At 60.1% G+C, this 25,084-nt stretch overlaps 1 protein-coding gene across 1 annotated transcript in view; it reads right to left on the bottom strand.

Moving 5' to 3' along the window:
* Nucleotides 1-3,136: 3,136 nt before the first annotated feature.
* LAMC3 (laminin subunit gamma 3) overlaps nucleotides 3,137-25,084 on the bottom strand; it is a 52,306-nt gene continuing 30,358 nt past the window's right edge. Inside the window, exons 12-28 of the mRNA XM_070430432.1 lie at nucleotides 23,351-23,569; nucleotides 21,408-21,596; nucleotides 18,366-18,611; nucleotides 17,411-17,564; nucleotides 16,621-16,763; nucleotides 15,989-16,167; nucleotides 14,553-14,694; nucleotides 13,420-13,625; nucleotides 12,969-13,045; nucleotides 11,645-11,779; nucleotides 10,402-10,549; nucleotides 9,257-9,406; nucleotides 8,122-8,224; nucleotides 6,436-6,635; nucleotides 5,881-6,027; nucleotides 5,696-5,795; nucleotides 3,137-4,573 (exon numbers count right to left, since the gene is read on the bottom strand). Of these exons, the coding sequence (XP_070286533.1) occupies nucleotides 4,323-4,573; nucleotides 5,696-5,795; nucleotides 5,881-6,027; nucleotides 6,436-6,635; nucleotides 8,122-8,224; nucleotides 9,257-9,406; nucleotides 10,402-10,549; nucleotides 11,645-11,779; nucleotides 12,969-13,045; nucleotides 13,420-13,625; nucleotides 14,553-14,694; nucleotides 15,989-16,167; nucleotides 16,621-16,763; nucleotides 17,411-17,564; nucleotides 18,366-18,611; nucleotides 21,408-21,596; nucleotides 23,351-23,569 (2,789 nt within the window). The 3' untranslated portion in view covers nucleotides 3,137-4,322. The remainder of the gene's footprint in view (nucleotides 4,574-5,695; nucleotides 5,796-5,880; nucleotides 6,028-6,435; nucleotides 6,636-8,121; nucleotides 8,225-9,256; nucleotides 9,407-10,401; nucleotides 10,550-11,644; nucleotides 11,780-12,968; nucleotides 13,046-13,419; nucleotides 13,626-14,552; nucleotides 14,695-15,988; nucleotides 16,168-16,620; nucleotides 16,764-17,410; nucleotides 17,565-18,365; nucleotides 18,612-21,407; nucleotides 21,597-23,350; nucleotides 23,570-25,084) is intronic.

A 25,084-nucleotide genomic window follows, 5' to 3' on the forward strand; every position in this document is an offset into this window, starting at 1 on the left:
CGAGGGGCGGGGGGAAGGCGCGGGCGGGCGGCCGGACACACCTCTCCCGGCCTCCCCTCCGGCCCGCCTCCCTCCCCTCCCGCCGCCCGGCCGCCGGCATCAAAGCGGCTATTATGCGGGACGCCCGGCCCGCCGGCCGCCCCTCTGCTGGAGGCCGCGGAAAATGCACGCGCGGGCCGCCCGTGGGCGCCTCCCTCTGCTCTTCCCGGGACCCTCCCAAGTCCCTTGCCCGCTGCGGGCCGCGGGCTCCCCGTAAAGTAAACGGGGGCGCTCTTGGTTCGCACGCTTGGAGTAGCTGCTAGAAGCCAAGGCGGGTGGCAGCGGCGGGAGTGAATGCGCCACCCACCGGGGCCGTTACGTTACTAGCGCCCGATGCGCAGTGTGCACTTTCAGGAGGGAGCTGTGCGCCCCCAGTCCTCATTTTTTACTCTTGAAAGAAAAATATAAAACCGTTTAGTTGTGTGAGGGGAGATGCATAATGACAAAGTGCCATTGGGACATCAGCGACACTAAATCAATTAGAACAAGCCCGGCTGGTGCGGCTCAGTGGTTAGCATCGACTTACGAACCAGGAGGTCCTGGTTCAATTCCCCGGTGAGGCTCAGGCCCGGGTTGCGGGTTCCATCCCCAGTGTGGGGCGTGCAGGAGGCAGCTGATTGATGATTCTCTCTCATCATTGATGTTTCTATCCCTCCCTCTCCTTTCTTATCCGAAATCAGTAAAAATATGTTTTAAAAAAAATTAGAATGAGTTTGTGTGTTGTTAATACAACCGATTTTTCTGAGCACTCACTGTGCACGGGATCAATACCGGATCTAGTTAAGTCATTTATTCTAAAAACTCTCTGAAGTAGGACTCACACTCCCATTTCACAGAAGAGCGAAGTCGGGAAGTGGAAGTCTGCAGCACAAGTCCACCCGAAGGTGCACCGAGCCTCGAGCTCGGGAGGAGTGGCACTGGGGGCAGGGACAGCGCAGGAACGCAGGAGTGACAGGGTGACCCTGGAGTTTCCTGTCCAAACCGGGTCATTTCTGAGAATGAGAGGTGGTACTCCCAACAATGACGCTGGGGTCACAGCTACCTGGCGTCACAGGCACAGACGGGGACTGCCCTGGGCAAACAGCGCACCTGGTCACCAGTGATGCCCCTCCCCCCACCCCCCCAACACACGCACACACACGCACGCACGGAGCATGTCCCTGGGGCTTGGTTCCAGGAATTCTCCTTCCTCATTCACCCCTAGGGTTGGATCTGGCCAAACTGTGACCTTGGATGAGACACTTGACATGCCTGAGCCTGCTTCCTGGCTGCAGAACGGAGGAAGCAAGCCCCTCTCACCGGCAGGGGCTGTGATAACATGGCCTTCAGGGTCTAAGCGGGTGGCAGAGCTTGGAGGGAAGCAGGCTCAGGAGTCACCACCCTTGGTTGATGGGAGATGTCTCACCTACAGGCCACTGAGAGCAAAGCCCCGGGAACTCGCTCCCCGGGCCGGGCTCAGATGGCCGGTTGGGCTGGCTGGCCCCGGGTCCGCCATTCTGCAGGGCAGGGGCCACCCCACCTTCCACTGCTCGGCTGCTGGGCTGCATTGCTGGCCAGATGTTCAACAGCTGCCACATTCCACCAGGGGCAGCCCCACCTCTGGGGCTACAGTGTGTCTACAACAGCAAGCAGACCGGACCGCGTGACTCACGAGATGTCCCGCCCGAGGAACGTCGCTGTGGAATGGAGAGGAGGCCTGCTCTCCACCCGTCGGGGATGCTGGGACTGGGCTTGGCAGGTGAAGGTTTAGTGCCAACAGCAGGCACCAGAGGCTGTCAGCAGAGAAGCCGGTGGGGGTGGGGGAAGGGGGGCCTGGGGGCACCAGACCCTGCCCCAGAGGCCTTCAAAGAACCCCCATCTCCTTGGCACCACCTAACACCAGACACCAACCATCCAACTCACTGCAGAGCAACAGCTTGACCTCCCTGGCCCACTGCAGCCCTTGTTGACCTCCCTCCCCCTGTCTCCCTCCCAAATCTGCCGAGCCACTGCCAGGTCACTGCTGCCCACCACCGCCCCAGGCCCCCTCCCCGTCCCCCCACCCAGCCTGGTGGTTTGCAGGTTCTCTGTGGAGGACCACACCTCTTCTCTGAATGCCCGCCCTGCCCCCCCCGCAGGTTTGGAGCGGGCACAGCCCAGCCCTCACTACATGGCCTGGGATACAGAGACCCTTGTTCTGAGCAGGGGCGGGGACGGGCCCGAGCTGGGGCGGCCTTTCCTAGGAAGGTGGAAGCAGGACAGTTTCCAGCCGGTTTCTGCCAAGGACTTGACCTGACCACTTGTAAGCTCGGTGCCGTGGAGGTGGAGGGAGCGGTGGGCCTCTTCCGTCATCAAGTGCAGGGAAGCTAAGAAGCTGCTTTGCAGAGAGAAGAGGCGAAGCAAAGAGGCAGGAGCAGAGGCAGAGACCAGAGAGCGGGAAGCCTCCCATCAGCAGCCCAGCAGCCCGAGGCCACTCGGCCCGGCTGCCTCCGAGGCTTGGCAGCTCTTCCCACCCAGGATTCCAGGGGACCCTCCCATGTCCTTCGGACTTAAACTCCTCCTTTCTGCTTAAGCCAGCTCTGCGCAGGCCTCGTTGGCCAGGAGCCCTGAGCGCTGCAGAGTCCTGCCCATGCGACCTGTTTCCGGAGGGACCCGGGGCGGCCAAGCCCTCACCTTGCCAACCCTGGGCTGTTGCCCACCCTCCTGCCTGGCAAGGCCCCCCTCCCCCCCCGGACCTGCCCCGAGGCCCCCCCCTCACTAGCCTCTCTGCTGCTGGACACTTGGAGTTCATTTCCTGCTTTGGTGTCTTTAGACGGAACCAGAGGTCAGCTGAGGGCTCTCTGTACCCCACCCTTCAAACTCCCAGTCCCTCAACTTTGCCTGATAAGCCCCCTGGAGCAGAGGGGAGAGGGCAGATAGATGCCTGTGGTCCCAGCAAAATCCCCCCAGTGGGAAAACCCTGCCAAGCCAGTGGGCTCAGCTTCTGCCACCTTCCTGCTGTGTGTGGGCCGAGGCGGATCCATGCACGTTCTTCCTGCCACTCCCTGGGCACTGGGTGTCACACACGTGTGTGTGTGTGTGTGTGTGTGTGTGTGTACCCACAGTCAGCACCACCGGCTAATAAAGAGGTCCTTTATTTCCACGTTAAACAGAATCGAAGTGCCGCTGCCTGTCCCCCTGCTGGAGGCAGGAAGAGCTGTGGGCGGGGCCTGGGCCCCCTGCGGGCACCCGGTGCCAAGGCCCTGCCATCTGTTGGAAGAGGGCCCGGGGCAGGGGGAGGAGTGCCAGGAGGAAATGCCAGGGAATCCTGGGCAGAGGTGGGCAGGGCCTGGCCACAGGGGGATTCCCAGCAGGACAGACTGGAAAGGCAGCCAGGCCTCCACACCCAGCAGGGCCTCCTCCCTCCTGGCAGGCGGGGCCAGAGCCACAGGGCCGGTTTGGGAAGTGTCCATCGGTCAAAGGCCATCTGGGGTCAGTGAGGTCACAACCGGAGCCCCCTGATCCAGGCCCCCTCTGGCCCTCGAGGCCCAGCTCTGTGGGCAGGCCACAGGCTGAGAGGGGCTCGTGGATCCTGAGAACAAAGTGTCACATAAAGCAATGATCCCCGCAGGGCGGGGCCACCTCCACAGGCCCAGCAGGCTGCACCATGGCCCCAGGAGTCCCGGGCCTCAGGCTCCACTGCCGAGAACGCCCTAGGATCTTGTGTTTCTTGGCCTGCCTGTCCTTTGGTTGTACAGAGCTGCGTGTGTGTGTGTGTGTGTGTGTGTGTGTAGGGTGGTGGGGGTGGAGGGCTGCAGTGGGACAGAGGGTAACTCTGGGACTGGGGCTCTGGCTCTTGCTGAACCCACCTCAGACCTCTGCAGACGCCCCCTCGGCCTCCCAGGTGCCCACCTGGAGCGAGAGTGGCATGTTAAAGCCACAGTGGCCTTAACATAACACAACTCCCAGCATCCAGAGGGTGTGTAGCACACAGTGGCGCTCAATAAGCAGCTGTGGATTGACTCTAATATGTGTACGTGCACAGATGGACTTGCACACATGTGTGCACCACACACACAGGCATGTGTCCACACATGTCCACGTGCATGTATGTCTGTGTTATTGACACGGAGGCGTGCGTGTTTATGTGTGCATGGGGGAGTGTCCACCGTGGTGAACCTGAGTATACACGCCGGGGGAACCGTGAATGCACATGACTCCTGCTGGAGCAGGGCCACGGCATGGCCTCGGAGGGTGTTCACTGGGGAGGTCGCAGCAGCAGGCGCTGGGCACACCTGCGGGTGTGGTGCGCCCGGCCCGGAGCCTCACTGCCAGCTGGCGCAGCTCTCGGGCAGACTCTGTAGAATGGCCTCCAAGTTCTGCTTGTCAGCTCGGACCTCGGCGAGGTCGCTCTCGAAGCTCTGGATCTGCAGCTCCTGCTGCTCAGACTCCTGCTCCAACAGCCTCAGTTTCCCCTGCAGGGACCCGGGCGGGCCCAGCCGCAGCCTCAGGCGCTCCAGGGCCCGCTGGGTCTCGTTCAGGGCCCGGGCTGGGGCTCGATGGGTGTCCAGTGACTCTGCGGAGGGGCAGAGAGCCTCAGTGCGGGCCAGCTCCCTGCAGCCCCAGGAGCCTGCCTGGCCCCACTGCAGAGACCCTGCCCAGTCCAAGCCTTCCAGGATTCCGACTGCCCACAATCCACCAGGAAGGCGAGGGCCTGAGAGGCACTGTGGTGATGGCCTGGTCTGGGGACCCCACCAAGCTCATGTGCAGACTCGGAATGTTCCCAGATAGGTGGGCAACTGTGAATTTTTGTGGGTGGTGTTATTACTGTTGTTTAGAAAGCGGACCCTGGGTGAATCCTGAGCCTGTCTCCTCACCCATAAAGCAGTGGTGTCTGTGAAGGCCCATGATGCCTGCGGGCTCCAACCCGCCACGTCCACCCAGCAGGAGCGCACACTTACAGAGACCATGTGTGGGTGTGGGAGGATGCAGGGGCCAGGCGGGCAGTGGGGCAGGCAGCAGGCGTCTAGCCCTGGCCCTGCGTGGGGTAGTGCTACTTCCTGGAGCCTCCCCAAGACTCAAACGAGAGGGTGGGGCCCGGTGCTCACATTTGAACTGGGTGGTGACGGTGGCACAGAGTCCACAGGCTGCCTGACCCACTTGGCCCTTGTCATTATGGGTGACAGTCAACAGGAAGACAAGGCCCAGCCAGGTGACGAGGAGGTAAGCCCTAAATGGCTTGGCATCCCACAGGATCCCACTGGGCCCTGGCTCCCTACGGCCTTGAGTTTCCTGGGCAGGAAGGCTTCGTGGAAGGGCGGGCAGTGCAGGCGCTGAGCCAGGGGAAGGGAGAGGCAGAGGGGGCTGAGCTCGGATGCTGGGCAGGTCCTGCTCTCAGCAAAGACCTGGAGAGGCCCACTGTCCTCAGGGAGTCTAAGGAGCCTGGCCTTGGAGGAGAAGCAGGATTGGGTTATAGCCTCCGTTCTCCCTGCTTATCTGAGACACCCAGGGGCAGGGGCAGGGGCAGGGGTAGGGTCCAAGTGGTGCTGTTCACTCCTGCATCCCCAGGTCAAGCATCGTGCCAACATGAATGAATGAATGAGTAAATGAATGAATGAATGACAGGGAAAATAGCTGGGGCAGTCTACCCTCTAGAGCTCACAGGAAGATCCTAGAGGGGCCCCAGGGCCCCCCTTACCCAGCCTGGCAAGCAGCTGTGACAAGGCCTTGACGTCCTTCTCCAGGGAGGCGCGTGATTCCCGGATCTGCCGCTCCATCGCGCTGAGCCTGGGGCCCACCTGCAGGAGAAGGCAGGAGGCAGCACTTGAGGGCTCCTGCTGGCTCCGGGGCCGGAGGACAGGGTGACGGCCTGGGCACACATACCTGCTCAGTCTCCTCCAGCTCCTGTCTCCGTGCTTCCGAGGCCAGCACCTGCTGGGAGGCCTGCCGGAGCGTGGCCCGCGCCTGGCTGGAGAGCCTCCTGGCACGGCCGCGTGCCTTCTCCCCCTCCTTCAGCAAGGCCTTGGCGAGCTATGGGGGGTGACAGGGCAGCAAGAGGGTGAACAGAGTCCATCCTTTAGAGGTGAGACCACTGTGGGGGTAACGCCAACAGGGGTCACAGATCAGCCAGAACCGGGGCCCCAGTGAAAAAGGAACAGCCTGGAGGTTTAGGGAATAAGGCCAAACAGACCTGTGTGTGTCCCTGTTACGTGATTTAAATTACGGAACCAGCTGGGCCTCCGGACCCTCAGCCGCCCCGGGACAGCAATGACACCCATGTCTTGAGGAATCACCCATGTGAAGCGCCAGAGCTCAGAGCCAGGACCCATGAGCCCTTCGGACGTGTGGCATGTTCAGCGTTGCATCCAGGGGCGGGGCGGGTCTGCAGGGGCAGCTCTCCCACGGGGACACCCTCGTCATCACATCCGTGTCCCTGACCTTGGCGCTGTTCTTGGCCAACAGCTCAGCTTCCTTGCCCTTTTTCTCAGCACTGGAGGACACAGATGCCGCGTTTCCCAGCATCCTCTGCGCCTGCTTGGCCTTCTTTTTCGCATCCGCAAGGAGCCTGCTGCGGACGATGCCTGCCTCCCGCCTCAGCACAGCCTGGTCCTTGGGCCCAGGGAACTTCAGCTGCATTCCTGCAAGCCCGGCCGAGGCTGTCAGGAGGGCCCAGCTCGTGGCTTGAGAGCCTGCAGATGCCTGACCAGCCCCGGACCCTCAGACAACACGAGTAAAGGCAGAGATGCATGGGATGTGTGTGACCTCCTCAGGGTGTTCATCAATGTCAGGGAGGAATGCCAATGAAGAGAAAATAAACTGAACCAGGCTTCTCCCTTGCAGGACTTCTCAGAGCCTTTGCTATTCTAAGCTGTGCCCTGTACGGCCTGTGGCACAAGGCGTTTCCTAAACCTGTTTGAACACAAACCCTCTCTTGGAAGAGCACAGTGTGGGCGAGGGGCCCTGAGCGCGCCCTGGGGAAGGCTGAGTTCCCTTCCATCCTGAATGCCAGCTGAGGCCAGGCGGCTGGTGGGAAGAGGGGGTGTCTCTGAAAAGGGGTGGGAGTGGGGAAGAGAAGCTGGGGTGAGAGGTCTGAGTGGGTCCCCAGGGGGTGACGACGCAGTGCCAGGGAGGCGCATTTCCGTTTGGTCCTGCAGGAATCTTCTTACTCTTAGAACCACCCAACAATGAGAAGCTGATACCTCGTGAGGTAGGGACACACCACCACCGGAAGCAAGCTAGCTACGGGTGGATGGGTCTCCTGTCTGGTGAGAGGGTTGCAATGCCCTTATAATGTCCTGAAGTCCCAATATTCCATCCTTATTTATCATCCCGTTTACATTCTCCTAAACATGAATCCAGACAAGCACACACGGCCACGCCTTTCCCAAGGGAAGCCCTCTGACCAATGGGACTTCAGCGTACACAGGAGCCCAGGGAATAGGAGGCACTCCCAGTTCACCCTCTGCCCAGAGGGTCTGGGCCCACGGCTTCTGGGCAGAGGGTGGGGCTGGGGAGGGAGGCCGAGGAACCGAGATGATGGCAGAGGCCTGACTTCTTGGAGTATGTCCCTGCCTTATCCAGCTCCCAAATGCAGGGTGAGGGGGCGGAGCAAAGAGGACATCACAGGAGCCCACGATGCAGGGGGACACCGAGGTGAGCACTGTAATACTGGCTGGTTTCTATTCAGACAGCACTTCCTCTCCTCAGTCTATCCATCTGTAAAACGGGAGCACTTAGCCTCACTTTCCTAAAGCTCAGAGAGAGACCTGGACTGGCATCCACCCACACCCCCTTCTAAAGAACTGTGCCCCTCCCCGCATTGGACCACAGAAGTCACGTGTGTCCCAGGTAATGGGAGCCCTGGCCAGAATGGACCAGACCAGGACTGATGGCGTCAGATTCTGTCCCCACCTGGTTCTGAGGGCTCTGCATGTGGTCTGTTGAGGGATGGCCACGTGGGCAAGTCCCTGGTGAGTAATGTGTGAGATGGGGAGAGGTCCTACAGAGGCATTTGTCTGCCTGGTTACGTGACTGGACTCCTATCCCCTGCAGCCCAGCCCATCCAGCTGGCTGTCATGGGCATTTGTGCGTCCACAAGACTTGGGCTCAGCAAGGCTTGCGTACCTTCCAGGTCAGCCAGCAGGGTCCTCGCTCCCATGACGGTCACTGTGGCAGCCTGGACGGACGAGGAAGCCCGGGTCCGGGCGGCTCTGGCCTCCTGCTGCAGCTGGAAAGGGAAGAGGAAGGCTGGTAGGTGGCGTGCGGGTGCACTGCCTGGAGTCCGGTCAGCTGGGCACCAAACCCCACTAGACTAGGTCCCAAATGTCACCTAAACTCTGACAGTGATGATGTTCGCCAAGAATACCTGGTCTGTTTTATTACACAAATGTTAAGTCTCGAATATCTCTCCCAAGAAGTTACCTGCCCCACAAAGCCTGCAGGAAAACAAACAGGACAGAGAAGGGCAGGAAGGACAAGCGATTTCTTTTCAGAACGCCGCTGTGCCTCACGGAGCAAATCTGTGTGTGGTACAGCTTTCACCACAGAAAATCAGTGTCTCCCCCCCGCCCCCCGCCCCGCCCCCCGCCGCTAAGCAAGATCAGAAAAAGAATATGGGTCTGGCCCCACGGTCGTGGCTCAGTGGTTGAGTGTTGATCTATGAACCAGGAGGTCAGGGTTCGATTCCTGGTCAGGGCACATGCCCAGGTTGCCGGCTCGATCCCCAGTGGGTGGCGTGCAGGAGGCAGCCGGTCAATGATGTTTCTATCTCTCTCCCTCTCCCTTCCTCTCTGAAATCAATAAAAAAAAATATTTTTAAAAAAGAATATGGATTTGATGGATGAATTCCCTCATTTGACTGCCTCCCTTTCTGGGCTGCAAATGCTAACCTGTGTGGTTTAGCAATATGAGCAGAGTAGTTGCTCTAGAAATACTGGCAGGTGAACTAGTGAATGAAAGAACAAATGAAGAGAACCCATCCCAGTTGTAACTAATGCTGAATAGGGTGATGGGTGTGGCCCTGGGTACTGCCGTGTGTCTGTCCATCCTGCCTTCTGTCTGTCCATCTGTCTCCTGCCCTCTCTGTCTATCTGTCTCCTGCCCTGGCTGGCTGTGAGTTCTCTAGAGTTTGCGGGGAGGCACTGGAGGGATGAAAAGCACAACTCTGGTTTTTGCCCCTCCGTCCCCTGAAACCCGGCTCTCAGAACACCCCTGGCAGCCCTGACCTCCCCCAGGTGCCTGCCCCAAAGGACACGCCCACCTGTGTGAGGGGCTCCGCCTTGCGCAGCGCGGTGCGGGCGGTGGCCTGGAGGGCCCGGGCAGCCGCAGTGATCACACGCTCCCTGGATGTGACCGTCTTCTCCAGGGCCTGCACCTTCCGGCTCAGGTCCCGGGCCCGGGAATTCTGAGGCTGCAGGGAGATGGGGGCTCAGGCAGGACCTGGCAGGAAGGGCCTGGGGACAGACCTCTCCTGGGTGAGAGGCACCAGGGGCATGTGGACACCGGGCAGCAGTAGGGTCAGCCCTGTCTCTGGAGGCCGGATTCACAGCCTCGGGCAAACCATCTAACCTCCCTGACCTGCAGCTCCTTCCCCAGGTCCACAGTCACTCAGCTGAGACCTGGGGCTGGTGCACTTGCCACTTGGACTTTCTGGGTCTAGAGGAGCATCGCCGGCAGGTGCTGCGTGTTACCTAGCCGCCTCGGCAGCATCGGGAAACCAGCGCTCAGGGCCGAACGCTTTGCTAGCGGCGTCTCTCTCCACAGGCATCACTACCGCATCTCCCTTCACACGCGGGGAGAAGCCAAGACCCCCGTAAGCAGCCGGGGCCGGTCCGTCTTGCCCATGGTTCGCCCCAAATGCATTTCTACAAGCTTAGCTTTTTTCAAAGTTCAGTTCCCGAGTTCTGGGATGGCCGGGTTACTGAGAAGACGCAAGGGAGCTAATTTATCCAGAGGTGAGACACGTAGGGTGACAGAGGGACAAGGCCGACACCCACTGAGGGTCACCTATGCATTACTGACCAATCTCCCCAACCCCCCGTGGACATGCAGCTCCACCTGACAGACAAGTAACTGAGGCCCAGGGAGAGATGGGCCAGGTCAAGGTCACGGCTGGAGCGGCGGAGCTGGGATCCATCCCAAGTCTGCCTGGTGCTGTTGCTAAGGCGCTGTGATGGGGAAGAGCCCGCCTTCATGTTATTATTGAAATCAACAGCCTCGATGGGCCAAGCCCTTGCTTTCTGCCAGGCGGGCACTCTGCCAAGCCTGGAGGAGGATTATCTTGTTGTTTATCGACGGTTAAAAATAAGCTTCAGCATCTGCCTCTCCCTGGGCCCCGCTGGTCTCCCAGCTGCCACGCTCTCCCTGTCCCACCCCGCGCAGAGCTCGGAGCGCGGCCGAGCTGACCGGTGCTGCAGGGGCGGCCGGCGAGGTCAGGTGCGGGGCTGCGTCTGCGCCAACTTGCTGCACGGCGGCCAGCACCCCCTCCGCTTCGGGCAGCGCCTCTGCCACAGCTATGCCCAGAGCCTTCTGGGCCACCTGGACCTCCTGGTACCTGAGGGGAGACAGAGTCAAGGTGGCCCGAGGAACAGGGCACAGGGCCTCCTTTCCCCATCACAGTCCTGCACCCCTCCCCCAGCCCTGGATGTTCGAACGCCTCTCCCCGCTTCCCCTCCCTCTGTGGATGGGGACCAGCAGCTGGCCTCAGAAACTGGCCACCACTCTGCCGATTTCGAATGAATGGAAACGGCAGTAGAAGGACCACATTCTTGTTTCTTCATTCACTCAATTCAATCACGCTTTTCTGAAGGGCTCACACTTGGAGTCCACTTGAGAACCACACGTTTTGCAAATGTTTGGCTCCTCTGGGTGAATCGTAAGGAGGAGGATGCCTGGTGCTGGGAAAGGGGCAGCGGCCCAGACTGGGTCTGGGCTCAGCTGTGCCCTTGGGTGACTTTGGACATGGCGAGCCCTGGGCTGCATGACCGCTCTGTGGCCTTTTAGCCCTGAGCTGCTGTAATCAACCAACTAGAACAGCTCTCCTGTCCTGTCCAGCTGCCCTTACCCACCCCACCCAGCTCCTCCCACCATGGGCACTGCTAGGGTAGATACCTCCACCTGGCTCCCTCCCATCCCTCACCCCTTCTCCGAGAGCCAGAGCCCCCACAGGAGTGGGTCACCCCAGCCATGCTGATTGGCTCAGGGCTGGCTATCTGATCTGAGCCGGACCAATCAGATTCTCCCATCTAGGAAGTCCCCCTGGGGCTCAGGCAGATCTTGGTGGGTCTCCATTGACCCTCTGACCAAGAGAGATATAAAGAGGCCACCACAGCAGGGAAGTAGAGGCCAAGATGGAAGCGGGTGGCGGAGAGGAGCTGTCTCAGGGACATGGGGTGGGGCTGGGGTTACTGCAGGCGAGAGAGGGTCCGCCTCGTTCAGGTTGTTGTCCTTCTCTCCAGAGGCTGAGCTGCACCCCCACGCATGCGTGGGTCCCTGTGACACCAGCAATCGGGCCCAAGACCCCGCACATCCTGACCCACCCCATAGCCTGTCAGGGAAAGGAAGCCAGATCCGGAACCAACAGCCTCTGGCCAGGCCCCGTCGATTCCGGAGGCAAAGCAAGCTCCCACCCACTCCTGGGAGGGCTCACCTGTCCTCCAGCTCCCGCTGGGCCTCCAGAGCCACGCTGCCCTCCGCCAGCCTCCAGAGAAGCGTGTAGCTGGCGTTGGAGGCACGCAGAGCCCTCTGAGCAGTGGCCGTGATCTTGGCAGCAGTGTCCTTGTGGCTGAATGAAAACACCCACCGACCATGGCCCAGGGCTCACAAGGAAGAGGGCCTTGGCCCCAACCCACAGCCCCCACGGCCTGGGCCTCCTGCCACCCCAGAGAACAGCGCCCTCTCTGCCTGACACGTGACAAAGACAGACAGGAAGGGGAGGCACACCCCTGTCCCTGTTACACAGCGTGTATACCTGTTGTCCTGGAAGAATGAGGAAAGGACCCTGTATCACCCATGAAATCTCACCTTGGACAATCAGTTGTATGGTCACCCTAATGAGGGCAGCATAGAAGAGGGTGGTCAAGAGAGCCTGGGTTTCAATCCCGACTCTCTCACTTGCAAGGTGTGTGTTCTTAAGCAAGTTGCTTAACGTCTCTGAATCTGTTTTCTCATCTGTGAAATGGGTCTAAGGTCCCTAGAGTACAGGCAAAGGGGAAGACTGCGGCAGATTCTGGCTTTTTAGGACCTTGAGCTGCTTCTTAAAGGCAGTGGATGACACAGCCCCAACGTGCGTCGATGGACGACTGGTAAATGAAACGCGTCATAGCCATACAATAACGTTACTTGGTTGTGAAAAGGAATGAAGTACTGGGTATGCTACACCTGGGCGAGCCTTGAAACCATTCTGCTAACTGGAAGAAACCACAAGCCAGGGACATAGACTGTGTGATCCCACTTATGGGAAATGTGTAGAATAGGGAAGTCTATAGGGGCAGAAAGGAGGTTAGTGGTCGCCAGGGGCTGGGGAGGTTGAAGAGAAATGGGGAGTGATCGCGAGGGTACAGGTTTGTTTTGGGGTGATGAAATGTTTTAAATGATTGTGGGGTTGGTTGCACAGCTCTGTGAATACACTCAAAAACATTGGATTGTACACTTTAAATGGGTGAATTTTAGGATACACACATTTTATCTGAATAAAGCTGTTATTTTAAAAAGACAGTGGATGTCCTGGGTGCCTTTGGTTGGCCAAGGTGCCTCTGAGCCCCATCCCTGGCATCTCAGAGGTGCTCACACCGATCCTTCCCATGGGGGCGACATTTCCCCCAACCAGGCAGCGCTTGTCCTCATCTGACTCCAACTCCTAGGGGGGACACCTGTGGGGCTGACCCTGACCCTGGCACCCCTAGAAGAAGGGCTGGGCTCCCTTCATAAGGGATAAGCAGGACCTCACCATGTTCCCAGGGCCCTGGGCTCACCTCCTGGCGAGGGCTCGGGCCTCTGTGGCCAGTTGGCTCCAGTTGGTGAGCTGGCCGGGGACCTCCTGAGGAACCACCTTTAGAGAAAAGAGGAAAAGAGGAGAACAGATGGCCCAGCCCTGCAGGGCAAGGGGCCACGCCTGGCTGAGTGACCGGGCAGAGCCGGGCAGCACCAGTTACTTCAGAAATGCTGCTCTCAGTCAGCATCTGGGGAGCAGAGCCCTGGAACATGGAAGTGCGTCATGACCCCCACCCCCTGCGGACACTCACTCACTGCCTGCTTGGCTATGCCTTGTTCCTGGCACGTTACCTCACTGGACCAGCGGAGGAGGCTCTCTGTGCCTCCCATTTGGCCGGGGAGGAACTGAGCCTCCCCAAAGGGAAAGGAGGCATCCCCGGGGCCACAGGCACGGTGCCCGGGCTCAGGGTGGGGAGGGCGCTCCCTGGGTACCAGAGATGCGAGGACGGTGGCTGCGTGCAGGATCTCCTCCTCCGAGGACGCCAGTGCCACTCCCAGGTCTGCCAGCTGGATGCAGGCCTTGTCGGCTCCGGCCTGGGCACAGCGAGCCCCCCTGCTCAGCGCCTGCAGCTGCTCCCGGGCAGCCTTCACGGCACCCTCGAGGCCTGTCACCTGCACCAGGAAGGCGTCCCGGAACCCTGCAGAAAGCCCGCAATCCAGTGGGTCACAGAGCAGCCGAGATTTCACACTGAAGCCCCCACCCTCGGGGGACCCCATCGGTGCCCTCTGCTCTTCCTGGGCACAGCTTGCTGCCAGCACCAGGCCTGAGCACCACCAGTCAGGTCCCAAGGAAGAGCCTTCCCATTTTACAGATGCAAAGGCTGAGGCCCAGGCACCCAAGGTCCCGCGCACACAGGAAGTCAGCCGCAGACAGGGAACTGGCAGAAGCCAGACCTTCTAGAGCCACAAGACATTCCCAAACCTGGGGCCACAGTAAAAGCCCCTCGAGTCAGCAGTGCAAGTGGCAACAGGGCTCAGAATGGGTGTTGCAGCACGCAGCTCCCTGTTCTGATCATTGGTTTTACTAACCGTGCTCAGCTCACCTGTGCCTGGCTGCTAAAGGAGTATGGGTATTTATCAACATGACATTTCACAAAGTAATCAATTTGCCTTCAAGGCTCCCAAAGTTTCAGTGTGTCAGGCCAAACTCCACCTGGCGTTCGTAACAGTCTTTTTTCCATATCTACTCATTTGTGTTCTACGCCAGGGAGACACCTGTTCAGCACCTGGGACAGCGCCCTGAGTGCGTGCATTAGAGAATGAACCCAGACTTACAGTCTCGCTGAGCTGACAGTCTGGGTGGGGCCCCGGGGGCGGGACCGATGCTACAGTAAAGAGGCTGATATTAAGAAAGTACCACTGAGCAAGGGCCTTGGAGGAGAGGTCCATGGGGAGGCAGGACTGTGTCGTGGGAGGAGCCCACAGTGGCAGGGATGTCAGACAGGCTCTCCCAGCAAGTGGGTTCTCCTGGGGCTGAGCTGGGAGCCCTCCAAGCATCGGAGACCAGAGTGCAGGGGGCATCTGACCAGCCAGCGCTCCCCTTGCCTCCCGGCCTCCCCTTGTACCTTGCAGTAGGTGGTGGCCCTGGTAGCTGTCCCCCCGAGGGGCCTCTCCCTGAAGAAAGTCCATTGGTTTCCAGGGCCTTCCACAGTCAGACCCTTGCAGCCACCCTTCCATCAGGGTGAGCCTGGTCTTCAGCTTGGCAGCCTGGAGGGGACAGGAAGGAGACACAGCCTGGACACCGCCCCTCTCCCCCCCCAACCCCGCCCCCCCCCCCCCCCCCCGCCGACTTGTGCCTGGGGTGCCCTCCCTGAGGGTCCCTGGGCCTCACGGCTAAGGACACACTAGACCTCTGAGAACAAGCCCTGCCCACCCCATGCTCGGAGCTGCCCCTTCCCTCCCCCACCCACAGCACCTGCAGGCATTCAGCCCACCACAGCTCTGTCCTGCCAAGGAAGGGGGCTGGGAAGGGGAGCCCAGGAGACTTCCTGCCTGGCCTGCTGTCTGCCCAGGACTTGGCACAGAGCAGGGGCGCCTGGGAAGTTGCTGGCGGCGCGAGGATGCTAAGCAGCATCTCCCAGCACCGCTCTTATAATCACCCGGGCTGTATACATTCACAGAGCGCTTGCTGGGAGCCAGCTGGGGGCGACCGGCGGCCACACACCGGCTCACGTTCACCCTGTAACCACCCTAAGGGGCAAGGGTGGCAGGGCCTCAGCCCCTCCTCAATTCAAAAGTTCAAAAGGCTCTGAAAAACCATAAGGCCTTCCGTTTCCGATTTGATGGCAAAATCGGGTTAAATAACCGTGAACTCATTTGGAAGCAGAACCATCCTGAAGGATGCTCCTGTGGCATTACTGCCCCCTCATTGTGCATGTTCGGCTGTTTTCCTGCGGGTGCACCACTGGGTTTGGTGGGGGGCTGGCCCAGGCGCCATGGGGGTGGTGCCTAATATTCGGCTTCGGTCATCTTTTCTGTCTACGGCACCATCTTCCAAAAGCTGGCCTCACGGGTTTCAGGTGAGGGGTCGCAGGCCTGAACTCGCTCCATTTTGGAGGAGAGAGACTCTGAAGCAAGACCGCCAGCTGCCTGGGCACGTGACAACTGACAGGGCTGGGGAGGGGCCCCGCGCTCATGCTCCTGACCCTGCACCACACGGCCTCCCTGCTGGAAGTTCTCCCTGTGCCCAGCGTGGGCATCACCCTCCTGACCGTCCCCAAGGGCCGTCTGTGGCCTCATTCCCGTTGACCTTGAGAAAGTGTGAGACCGGGGTGGTCGGCAAGAAAATGGGTCAAGAGCTGCTGTCCACTGAGGAGCTGGGGAAGGGCAGAGGTGGGGGCTGGCCCAGGCTGGCATGGGCCAGGGGGCTGGGTGGGCACGGGGAGGAGGCAGCCGGTGGCCCTGGAAATCCTGAGAACTGTGGATGAACGGGCAGTTCCCAGTGCCCAGCCCGGAGCTGGAGGTGGGCGGGGCTGGGCGGGGCTGGGCGGGGCGGCCTCACCTCCGCCTTCAGCAGGGTGTAGCAGGACGGGCACTCCTGGCATCCCGCCCTGTCGGCCGTGAGGAAGAAGTTGTCCTGGCAGCGGTCACACTTGTAGCCCACGAAGCCGGGCCTGCACACGCACGTGCTGTTCTCGTGGCATTGGGGCGAGGCGGAGCCCAGCGGGGAGCACCTGCAGGCTGCGGGGTGGGGGTGGGGAGGACAGGCAGATGGCGCTGAGTGTCCTGAGAGCCACCCACACCGGAGCCCCAGACCGTGCAGCCTCACACCTGGCTGCTCCAGACCCCCCTGGGCAGCTCAAGGACACTCCTGGGTCCTTCCCCGGAGACCGGGTCAGAGGTCAGAGGTGATGACCGAGATGCCGACTTGTTTCCGAGTTCCCACATCCGAGGAACTGCCACTCAATCTAACTGCACAAGGGAGGAAGCCGAGGCCCAGAGAGGTGAGGCATGGGCCTGTCCACAGGATCCCGGCCCCTCGGCACCCTCTGCTCACGCACTGCGCGTCTGCTCTGAGACCTGCCTGGGTCTGACCTCTCTCTCCTGCGGCACAGCCACCTCCCCGTGGGCCTCTTTGCTCAGAAACCTCAGGCCACACCCTCCAGGGAGCCAGGAAGGACCCGGCTTCCTTACCCCGGCAGCCCTTGATGGAGAAGCCGAAGAAACCCAGCTGGCATCTGTCGCAGGCCTGGCCCTCGACGCCCGGGCGGCAGGGGCACTGCCCAGTCTCGGGGTGGCACTGGTTCTCCTGGGAGCCCAGCGGGTGGCATGTACAGCTGTGACAGGGAGGGACCTGGTGTGAGCGCGCTCGGGGCCACTCCCAGCCCAGCTGCCGCTGCTGCCGCTGGGGAGGGGCCTTGGGACCGCACCCTCTGCTCCCGAGGTCCCATCTCCATGTCGGTCCATGTCCAACAGCTTCCCCTGAGCTGTGCCCTGGGAGGCAGCCCCACACCTACACGATGGCTGCGGGGACATATGCCCCTTGGAGACTATGCCCCTATGGAAAGTCACGAGGCACTCAGCATAGTAAAGGCTCTGAGAAGTCACGCAAAGCAGAACTGTTTGCTTCCCTGGGCATTCCCCGGAGTCCACGGTTCCCCAAAGGCACTGCCTGAGGTGCTGCTGTGGCCAAAAAGCCACCGAGCGACGCGTCACTGAGAAGGAAATCCGACACCAAACCGGCCCCCTGCCCACCTGGACATCCCTTAGGAATGCTCTTGGCCTGCATCCTGGGCTGGCAGGGCCGTGAGCCTGACCCCCAAGGGACTGTCCCTTTGTCCCCCTTCAGGGTAGGACACTGTGTACCTGGCAGTGGTCCTGGGATGCACATTCCAAGCCAGGCCCCTCTCTGGGGGCCCCCTGCTGCTTCCTTCCCCTGTGGGGGGACCTAGGGGCAGTGCACCCACAGCCTCACCCCACCCACCTCCGGCAGCCCCTCCCGGGCTGGAGGTCGTAGAAGCCTGGGCTGCAGTGGCCGCAGTCCCGTCCGGTGACGTGAGGCAGGCAGGCGCACTGGCCGCTCACCGGGTCGCAGGGTCTCCGCGCACTGACCGAGCCCCCGGGGTTGCAGCTGCAGGCTGGGGGTGGGAGCAGGAGAGGGAGTCGGGAAACCATGTAGATCATCCGCCCAAGCTCCGGGGTCCAGGAGGTGCAGGGAAGACGGGCAGCCCGTGGAGATGGCTCAGTCAGCTCAGACTCCCACGCTGCTCTGACAGGAGGCTCGAGGGCCAGGCTCCCATCGCAGCCCATTTGCGATCTACCCTTGGAGAGGCGGCCCCGGGCTCTGTGAGCCTGCCCTGGGCCCCGCAGGCTAGAGAGAAGCCAGAGGCTCAGTCGCAGGTCACAAGCAGACAGACCCCTGGATCCACTGTTTGGGACTCGACCCAGCTCCCCTGGGCCCCATAAAACAAGAGGCCAGTAGAGAGCTGACAAGTGCCACTTGGAGAAAGGGCCCAGGAGCAAGTTTGGGGCAAACGCTGAGCAACTCCCTGCAGCGCTCTGGAGCCTTCCCCGGGTGGTGTGCACCTCGGCCCTCTGAGCGGGGGCACCGGGCTGCGTGTTAACCAGGCAGTAGGAGGGAAGGAAGCACATCGCAGCCAGAAGCACAGCCCGGCTGGGGCCCAGGGGCGGGGGAATGTGACAGGTGCCAGGCACCGAGGCCATCGGGACAGTCCCGAGCTCCCTGTGGAGAGTGAGCTGAGCGCTAATGACCAAGGGAAGAGGAAAACCACAGGGCAGAGCTGATCAGATCCCCAGGCTGAGGGAGAGCGTGGAGAAGAGCAAACCCTGTCACTTTCTGGACAAGAAACAGAAGGCAAGGAACTTGCTGAGGCTGCACAGCCTCGCGGAGCGGTGACTGGCCAGGAGGTGGGACTCACACACACACTTGTCCGCGGGCCGCGGGGCCAGCGCACTGCCGTAGAAGCCGTCCCGACAGCGCTCGCAGCGAGCACCTGTCGTGTTGAACAGGCAACGCAGGCAGTGGCCAGACAGGGGGTCGCAGTTGCCCACGGCGTTGGGGTCCACATTCCCGCTGCACTGGCACCACCGACAGGGCTGGGGGTCCCCAGAGAGCCCCAGCGGGTCCCCAAAGAAGCCATCGTCACAGGTCTCACAGCGCCGTCCTAGGGGAAGAAAAGGCCTGTGTGGAGGAGCAGGGACGAGGAAGGCCAGCCTGCCGGATCCACAGGGGTGAGGGTGGGCTCCGGGGTCAGCTGACCTGGGGCGGGGCCTAGCTCAGCAGGCAGCTGGCTGTGCGGTCTTGGGCAAGTCACGGTGCGTCTCTGGACTCGGGGTCCTCATCTGCACAGGGGGGCGGGACTATCGAGAGGTTTGGGGAGATGACTTGCGCAAAGCTCCTAGCACAGGGCCCGGCACGGTAAACGGCCAACAGCAGTGGCTGACATCTCCTATTCCCATCACCCGTGCCGTCATCACCGTTCTCCTCACCAGCACCTTGGTCATCATCTTCACCACACCATCATCATCATCTTGATCAGTCTCTTCATCATCATCCATGAACTTCATCTTGATCAGCACCACCTTCCCTTCCTTAGCAGCAGCATCTTCATCACCATCTTGTCCCCTTTGTCATCATCATCATCTTCATCACCATCTTGTCCCCTTTGTCATCATCATCATCATCATCTTCATCACCATCTTGTCCCCTTTGTCATCATCATCTTCATCACCATCTTGTCCCCTTTGTCATCATCATCATCTTCATCACCATCTTGACCATCGGTCTCTTCACTGTCACCATTTTCATCTTGATCATTACCTTTGTCATCATCATCATCCATCGTCTTCATCGTCATCTTGATCATTATCTTCATCATCTTCATCTTCATCACTGTCTTCCCCGTCACTTTCTGCATCATCTTCCTTGTCACCATCTTCAGTTGCTGCCACCCTCTTCCTGGTCCTCCTCTCCCTCACGTCCCACCTGAGCTTGGCTGCTTCCTCGTTGCGGTTCCTGCTCCCGTTACCTCTCCTGCTTCCCGGGGTCCTGACCTTCTGCTGGACGGCTGATTTCCGGCTCCTGCCCTGCCTCCGGGATTTGAATTGGGGTTGCTGCCCCATCTCCCAGTCCTCAGGGTCCCTGGGAGCCTCAGGAAAGGTGGTGCCTGAGGAGGCTTTTGGTGGGTTGTGACCTGGGAGGTCCACTCTGGACACAGATGGGAATAAAGGAACATCCACGCCCCCGTCTTGTATATGTCTGCATGAGACAGACGGCTGGGGACCCACAGACCTCACAGTCCCACGGTCCCCTGGGGGTGGCGGGAAGACGGGCACACGGTCTTCTTGCCGCCTGCACGTTATGTTCCTCTTTACGCGTTTACAGGCGGGTTCAATCGTTACAATGCGTATTACTCGCTTTATGATTTAATTAACAGCCACTGTCACTGCGAAAGAGAGTCCTCGTGTCCTCAGTGCTCATTGTTCAGATGGAGTCAAGCTAACATGACTAAGGCAGGCAACCTTGAAAATGGAGGGGAGGAATACTAAGACAGAAAAGAAAAAAATGGGAAGAGAAGAGTCTGAGCGGAGCTCAGGGGAGACGCAGGTGCCTGTCCCCGGGACTCTGAGAGAGACATGAAGTAAGGCGGGCAGGAGGAGATGGAAGCTGGTGATGAAGGCCGAGGCCCCGCAGGTAACCAGCCATCCGCTTGGACCTGGGAGAGGACAGCTCCCAGGGCAGGAGGCCGCTGTGAGGTCCGGGAAGGAGGCCGCGGGGTCAGGATGAAAATACACAAAGAAGAAGTAAAAGAAGTTCTGGAGAAGGAAGGTGGTGATGGTTGGACAGCAATATGAGAGCAGTTAATGCCACCGAACTGTCCACTTAAAAATGCTTAAGCCTGGCCGGCATGGCTCAGTGGCTGAGCATCGACCTATGAACCAGGAGGTCACGGTTCAAATCCCGGTCAGGGGACATACCCAGGTTGGGGGCTTGATCCCCAGGAGGGGGCGTGCAGGAGGCAGCTGATCCATGATTCTCTCTCATCATTGATGTTTCTATCTCGCTCTCCCTCTCCTTTCCTCTTTCTCTAAAATAAAATTAATAAAAACATATTTAAAAAAATGCTTAACATGGCAAATTTTATGCTACATATGTTGCCATAATTTGAAAAAATTAATAACAGAATAAACCAAAAAAGTCTTGCGTTGTACACTTGAAGCGGGTGAATCGCAGGGCGTGTGAGTGCTATCCCAGCAAAGCTGGTTAAAAACGCGGATGTGCAGGGCGGGCTGCGTCCGCGTGGGAATGAGGATCGGGAGAGGCTGGCATTTTCTAAAAGCTGAGCGTTCTTTTCATTTTGTTAATCCTCACCTGAGCATAAGTTTTTCCATTGATTTCTTTCAGAGAGATTGGAAAGGAGGGAGGGAGGAGGAGAGAGAGAGAGAAAGAGAGACAGGTTTGGATGTGAGAGAGACACATCGATGGGTTGCTTCCTGCACAGGCCCCGACCAGGGCCAGGGATTGAACTCACAACCCAGGTACATGCCTTTGACCAGGAATCAAACCTGAGACCTTATGGTTCTCGGGCAGATGCTCTAACCACTGTGCTACCAACCAGGGCTAAAGGCTGCAAGTACAACCAGAGGTTTTCTACCTTAACGCATCTGCCAGGGAACTCAGGAATACAGACTCCTGAGCTGCATCCCTCGCTAAGCCAGGCTCTGTGGGGCCTGGGCCCAGACATGGGGGTTTTCACAATCTCACCTGGGTATGCTCAATGGCCCAAGTTCTGCTGGGAACCCACAGCAGCCGGGCCCTGACTAAGGTGCCCTGGGACTCTGTCCCCAGAGGTCAAACCTGCCACCCCGAAGCCGGCCCTCCCTCATCTGCCCCACTCCATACCCAGGACCCCACTCTGGGAGCCCAGGCAGGGGCAGGACCCAGGGCAAGAGCCACCCACCTTTCTGGCCCGGGGGACAGTGGGTACACACCACCTCCCTGCTCTCTGGGATGGTCGTGCAGGACGACTGTCCAGGGCACGGGCAAGGCTGGCAGTCGTCGGCTCGGCCTGCAAAGGGGTTGCCATAGAAACCTGGCAAGCAGCGCTCACAGGACGGGCCCTCGGTGTGGTGGCCGCACTGGCAGATCCCTGAGGGACAAGATAAGCACCTGTTTAGCACTGTGTGAGCCAAGAAAACTCCAGAGACAGGGAGCGGGCTCCTGGTGGCGGGGGTCACAAGGCGCGTCCAGCAGAACAGCGGGGAGCCTTCCAAGGAGGCAGCAGGGCCCGGGGATGAAGAGTCCTCCTCGGGTTCACGTCCACTGAGTGAACCTGCACAAATAGTCTAACTGAGGACACCTCAGTGTCCTCACCTGCAAAATGGGTACAACAACCTCCACTGGGCTCTGACCTCGAAGGTTTCCACCAGGATTTAATGCAGCCGGAGTGCTCTGCGCAGTCCCTGGCACGCAGAATAATTGTTAGTTATCATTCTTAGATTCTATTCCCAAACCTCTAACCCAGCGGTTCTCAACCTGTGGGTCACGACCCCTTTGGCGGTCGAACGACCCTTTCACAGGGGTCGCCTAAGACCATCCTGCATATCAGATATTTACATTATGATTCATAACAGTAGCAACATGACAGTTATGAAGTAGCAACGAAAATAATTTTATGGTTGGGTCCCAACATGAGGAACTGTATTTAAAGGGCCAGAAGGTTGAGAACCGCTGCTCTAACCGAAGCAGCAGGCAGCACAGCTAACGTCTTGCGCAGTTTTCCTTTTCCCTTCCTCCGTGCCCTCCTAACTGCTGGGGCCCAAGGGACAGCGACAGACCCAGAATTCTGGTTGTGACATGAGGCTCCGTTTATGGGGTCTGTGGGTCCTCAGTGGCCCCCAGCCCACAGGTTTCTGGTGGTGGGGGATTCTGCAAACCCCTTCTCCAGCCCACAGCACCTGGAGTCTGCTCAGAGTGGGGGACTCTGCGGACAGAGGTGCTGGCCAGGGACTGGTTGTCAAGACTGCCACGGGGGAAAGAGGGAACTGGGTGGCGGTGGAGGGGGGATCCAAGGGGAACCATCACGCCTGCCCTGCTCTCTACCGGTCCCTGCCTTGGCCCAGCACCCACACACTCATAACGCCTCCTTCTGTCCAGGGTGCATAGCAATGGCCCTGCCCACTGGACACACGAGGACTTGCTGGGCAGGAAGGCGTGGCACGGCCAGGGGATCTGAGGGATGACAGGTTGGTCCCATCTCATGAGTGGGCTCTGCTTCCTCAGTAGGGGCTGCCTGGAGCATTGCAGGGAGGGATTACGAGCCCCCATCTGGGCTCGATTGGTGATGCCTGCCACGGGCACAAGCGGACGGAGGCGCCTATGCTGTATGTGCGTCCTCCTGGCCAGTCTGCTGATTCCCAGGCGCCTGTGCTCTGTCAGCTCCCGACGGGGCCTGCGGAAAGCTGAGCAGGGGCTTCCCTTCTGAGACCCCGCCTGCTCCCGGGCTGCAGCAGGGCACTGGTCCCCCACGACCTGTGTGAGAGGCCTGTGTCCAGCCCCTCCAGCACCTCCTGCCCAGTGACCTCCAGGGAGGTCCTTCTGGGTTTCCTCTCCCGTCAATGGGGAGGAACCGCAGGCAGTGAGCTTGTGGGAGGAGCAGCTCTGCCACCTACTGGCCATGTGGCCTCCCTGCGCCTTAGGCCCCTCACCAGGTAGAGGTGACCCTGTAGGCCCTGGCATCCCGGGGGGATTTTGCAGGATTCAGTGATGTGGTGGCTAACATGGTGCCCAGAGCGTGGAGGACCTCGGTGACTCACTTGATTGGCACTGTGTTCGGAGGGCACCGACCCAGCACACAGCCGACCCACTCTGGGTGCAGCCCGGACGGGGTGCCGGGACACTCACCTGTGTTAGGGTCACAGGTGCCATGCTGGTTGCAGGTGCAGGGGACACAGTTGGCATAGGGACCCCCCCGGGGTGTCTCCCTCTTGTAACCCGGAGCACAGGCTTCACAGAACTGGCCCACGTATCCCTGGGGACAGGAGCAAGTCTCCACCCAGGAGGCCGGCGGGGAGAGGCCGCGCTGGGCTGACAGGAGCCGGACCTCTCTCAGGAGCACTTGGCCTGGGAGCAAAGGGGGGGAGAGAGAGAGAGAGAGAGAGAAAGGGAAATGCTTCTCCCCCAAACCTTCCTATTCACACACATGACAGGCTGAGGGTTATTGGCCCATGATATAGAGGCAGCCCATGGCTCATTTATCATTTTTTAAAAACAGTCAAATAAAGAGCAAAGGAAAACGGGGCCATTTTCAGGACGAGCAGTCGATGTAACTGGAAACGTCACGGGAGGACGTCCTCTCTCGGGGGTCATGAAAGATACACATTAAACAGCGATGATGCCGCCCGCTGCCCGCAGCTTGTTAGGCATTTAAAAACCGATGGGGCGAGGAGCGGCCGCGTGTGAACATAAATCAGGGGGCGCTGCTTCTGGCAGCGGAGGGCTCCTGTCAGACCCTCCTTCCTACGGAAACAAGCGGGATCTCTGGGCAAAATATGACAACAGGGCCCCGGGAACGCTGGCGAACCCACGGAGGGCGGAGTGTGCAGGACCCTTGTCATCGGAACGTGGGGTGCAGCCTTCCTGGTGGAAAATGCGGCGGCACATGTCAACATGTAACACGTGCCCCTGCGGCCTCACATTTCCGCTTTGGGGGGTCCGTCCCGAGGACACACATGGGCGAGGACACGAAGCCCGGAGGGGCCGCTCTGTCCTGGTCCTGCAGCCCTGCATGCGGGGCGGGAACCGGAAACCACTCCTCGGCTGCAAACGGGGCTGCTTGAACTTCGTGGAGCATCTGGGCCACGGAACGGTCCACGTGCCCACAGACGGGCAGGCTCTCCCGCGGGTGATGACAGAGATCAACCCGCCAGACACGGCGAGAGCTGCAAACAGCAGGCTGCCGGGCGCTGTACTGTGCGACCCTATTTCTACATTTAAAAGGTCAGGCTAAGCCATGCCCACGGAAGGGCCTGGAGAGAGGTGCCCGAACGTTATCCGTGGGAAGGGGGAGCGCGGGGGCGGGTGGATGGAGGGTCAGGGTGTCCACCTGCCTCTCCAGTTCGCCCCCAGCACCCAGCACGGGCTGGCTACGTGGGTGCCTGTAAGCATCTGCTGACTGGAGGCTGAGTGAATGACGGAAGCGCTGGAAGCTGCTGGAAAGGGTGAAAATGAACTTCCTGCCAGGAGCCTCAGCGAGGGGGCATGGGAGTGACCTGGGAACAGGGGAGCTTTGGGGGGGTCTGGGGGGTGAAGGCAAGACAACCACAGCTGCAAAGAGAAGGAGCTGGACCAGGCTGGGTTCCACCCCCAAGCCTCGGACTCAGAGAGGAGGGAGGGCTGGCCTCGAAGGAGCCCATCAGTCCCTGGGCGCAAGTCTGGGGGTTCCGTCACGCAGGGGGCCCCTCGCAGCGGTGACCTTGCCACCACGTGCTGGCACCAGCGGCTTTCGGCTCCCTCCCTGGCCACGCACCTGTCGCTCCGAGCTGCCATCCTCAGGCCCCACCTGCCTGGCCCCAGCCCCTGCCCTCAGCACCCACGGCTGCCCTCTGGTTCCATGGTTCCAAGGTCCCAACCTCTCTG

The sequence above is a fragment of the Myotis yumanensis genome, unplaced genomic scaffold (assembly GCF_028538775.1).
Source record: "Myotis yumanensis isolate MYYU_CA2020_CCGP unplaced genomic scaffold, mMyoYum1.0.hap1 SCAF_12, whole genome shotgun sequence".
Taxonomy (NCBI): domain Eukaryota; kingdom Metazoa; phylum Chordata; class Mammalia; order Chiroptera; family Vespertilionidae; genus Myotis; species Myotis yumanensis.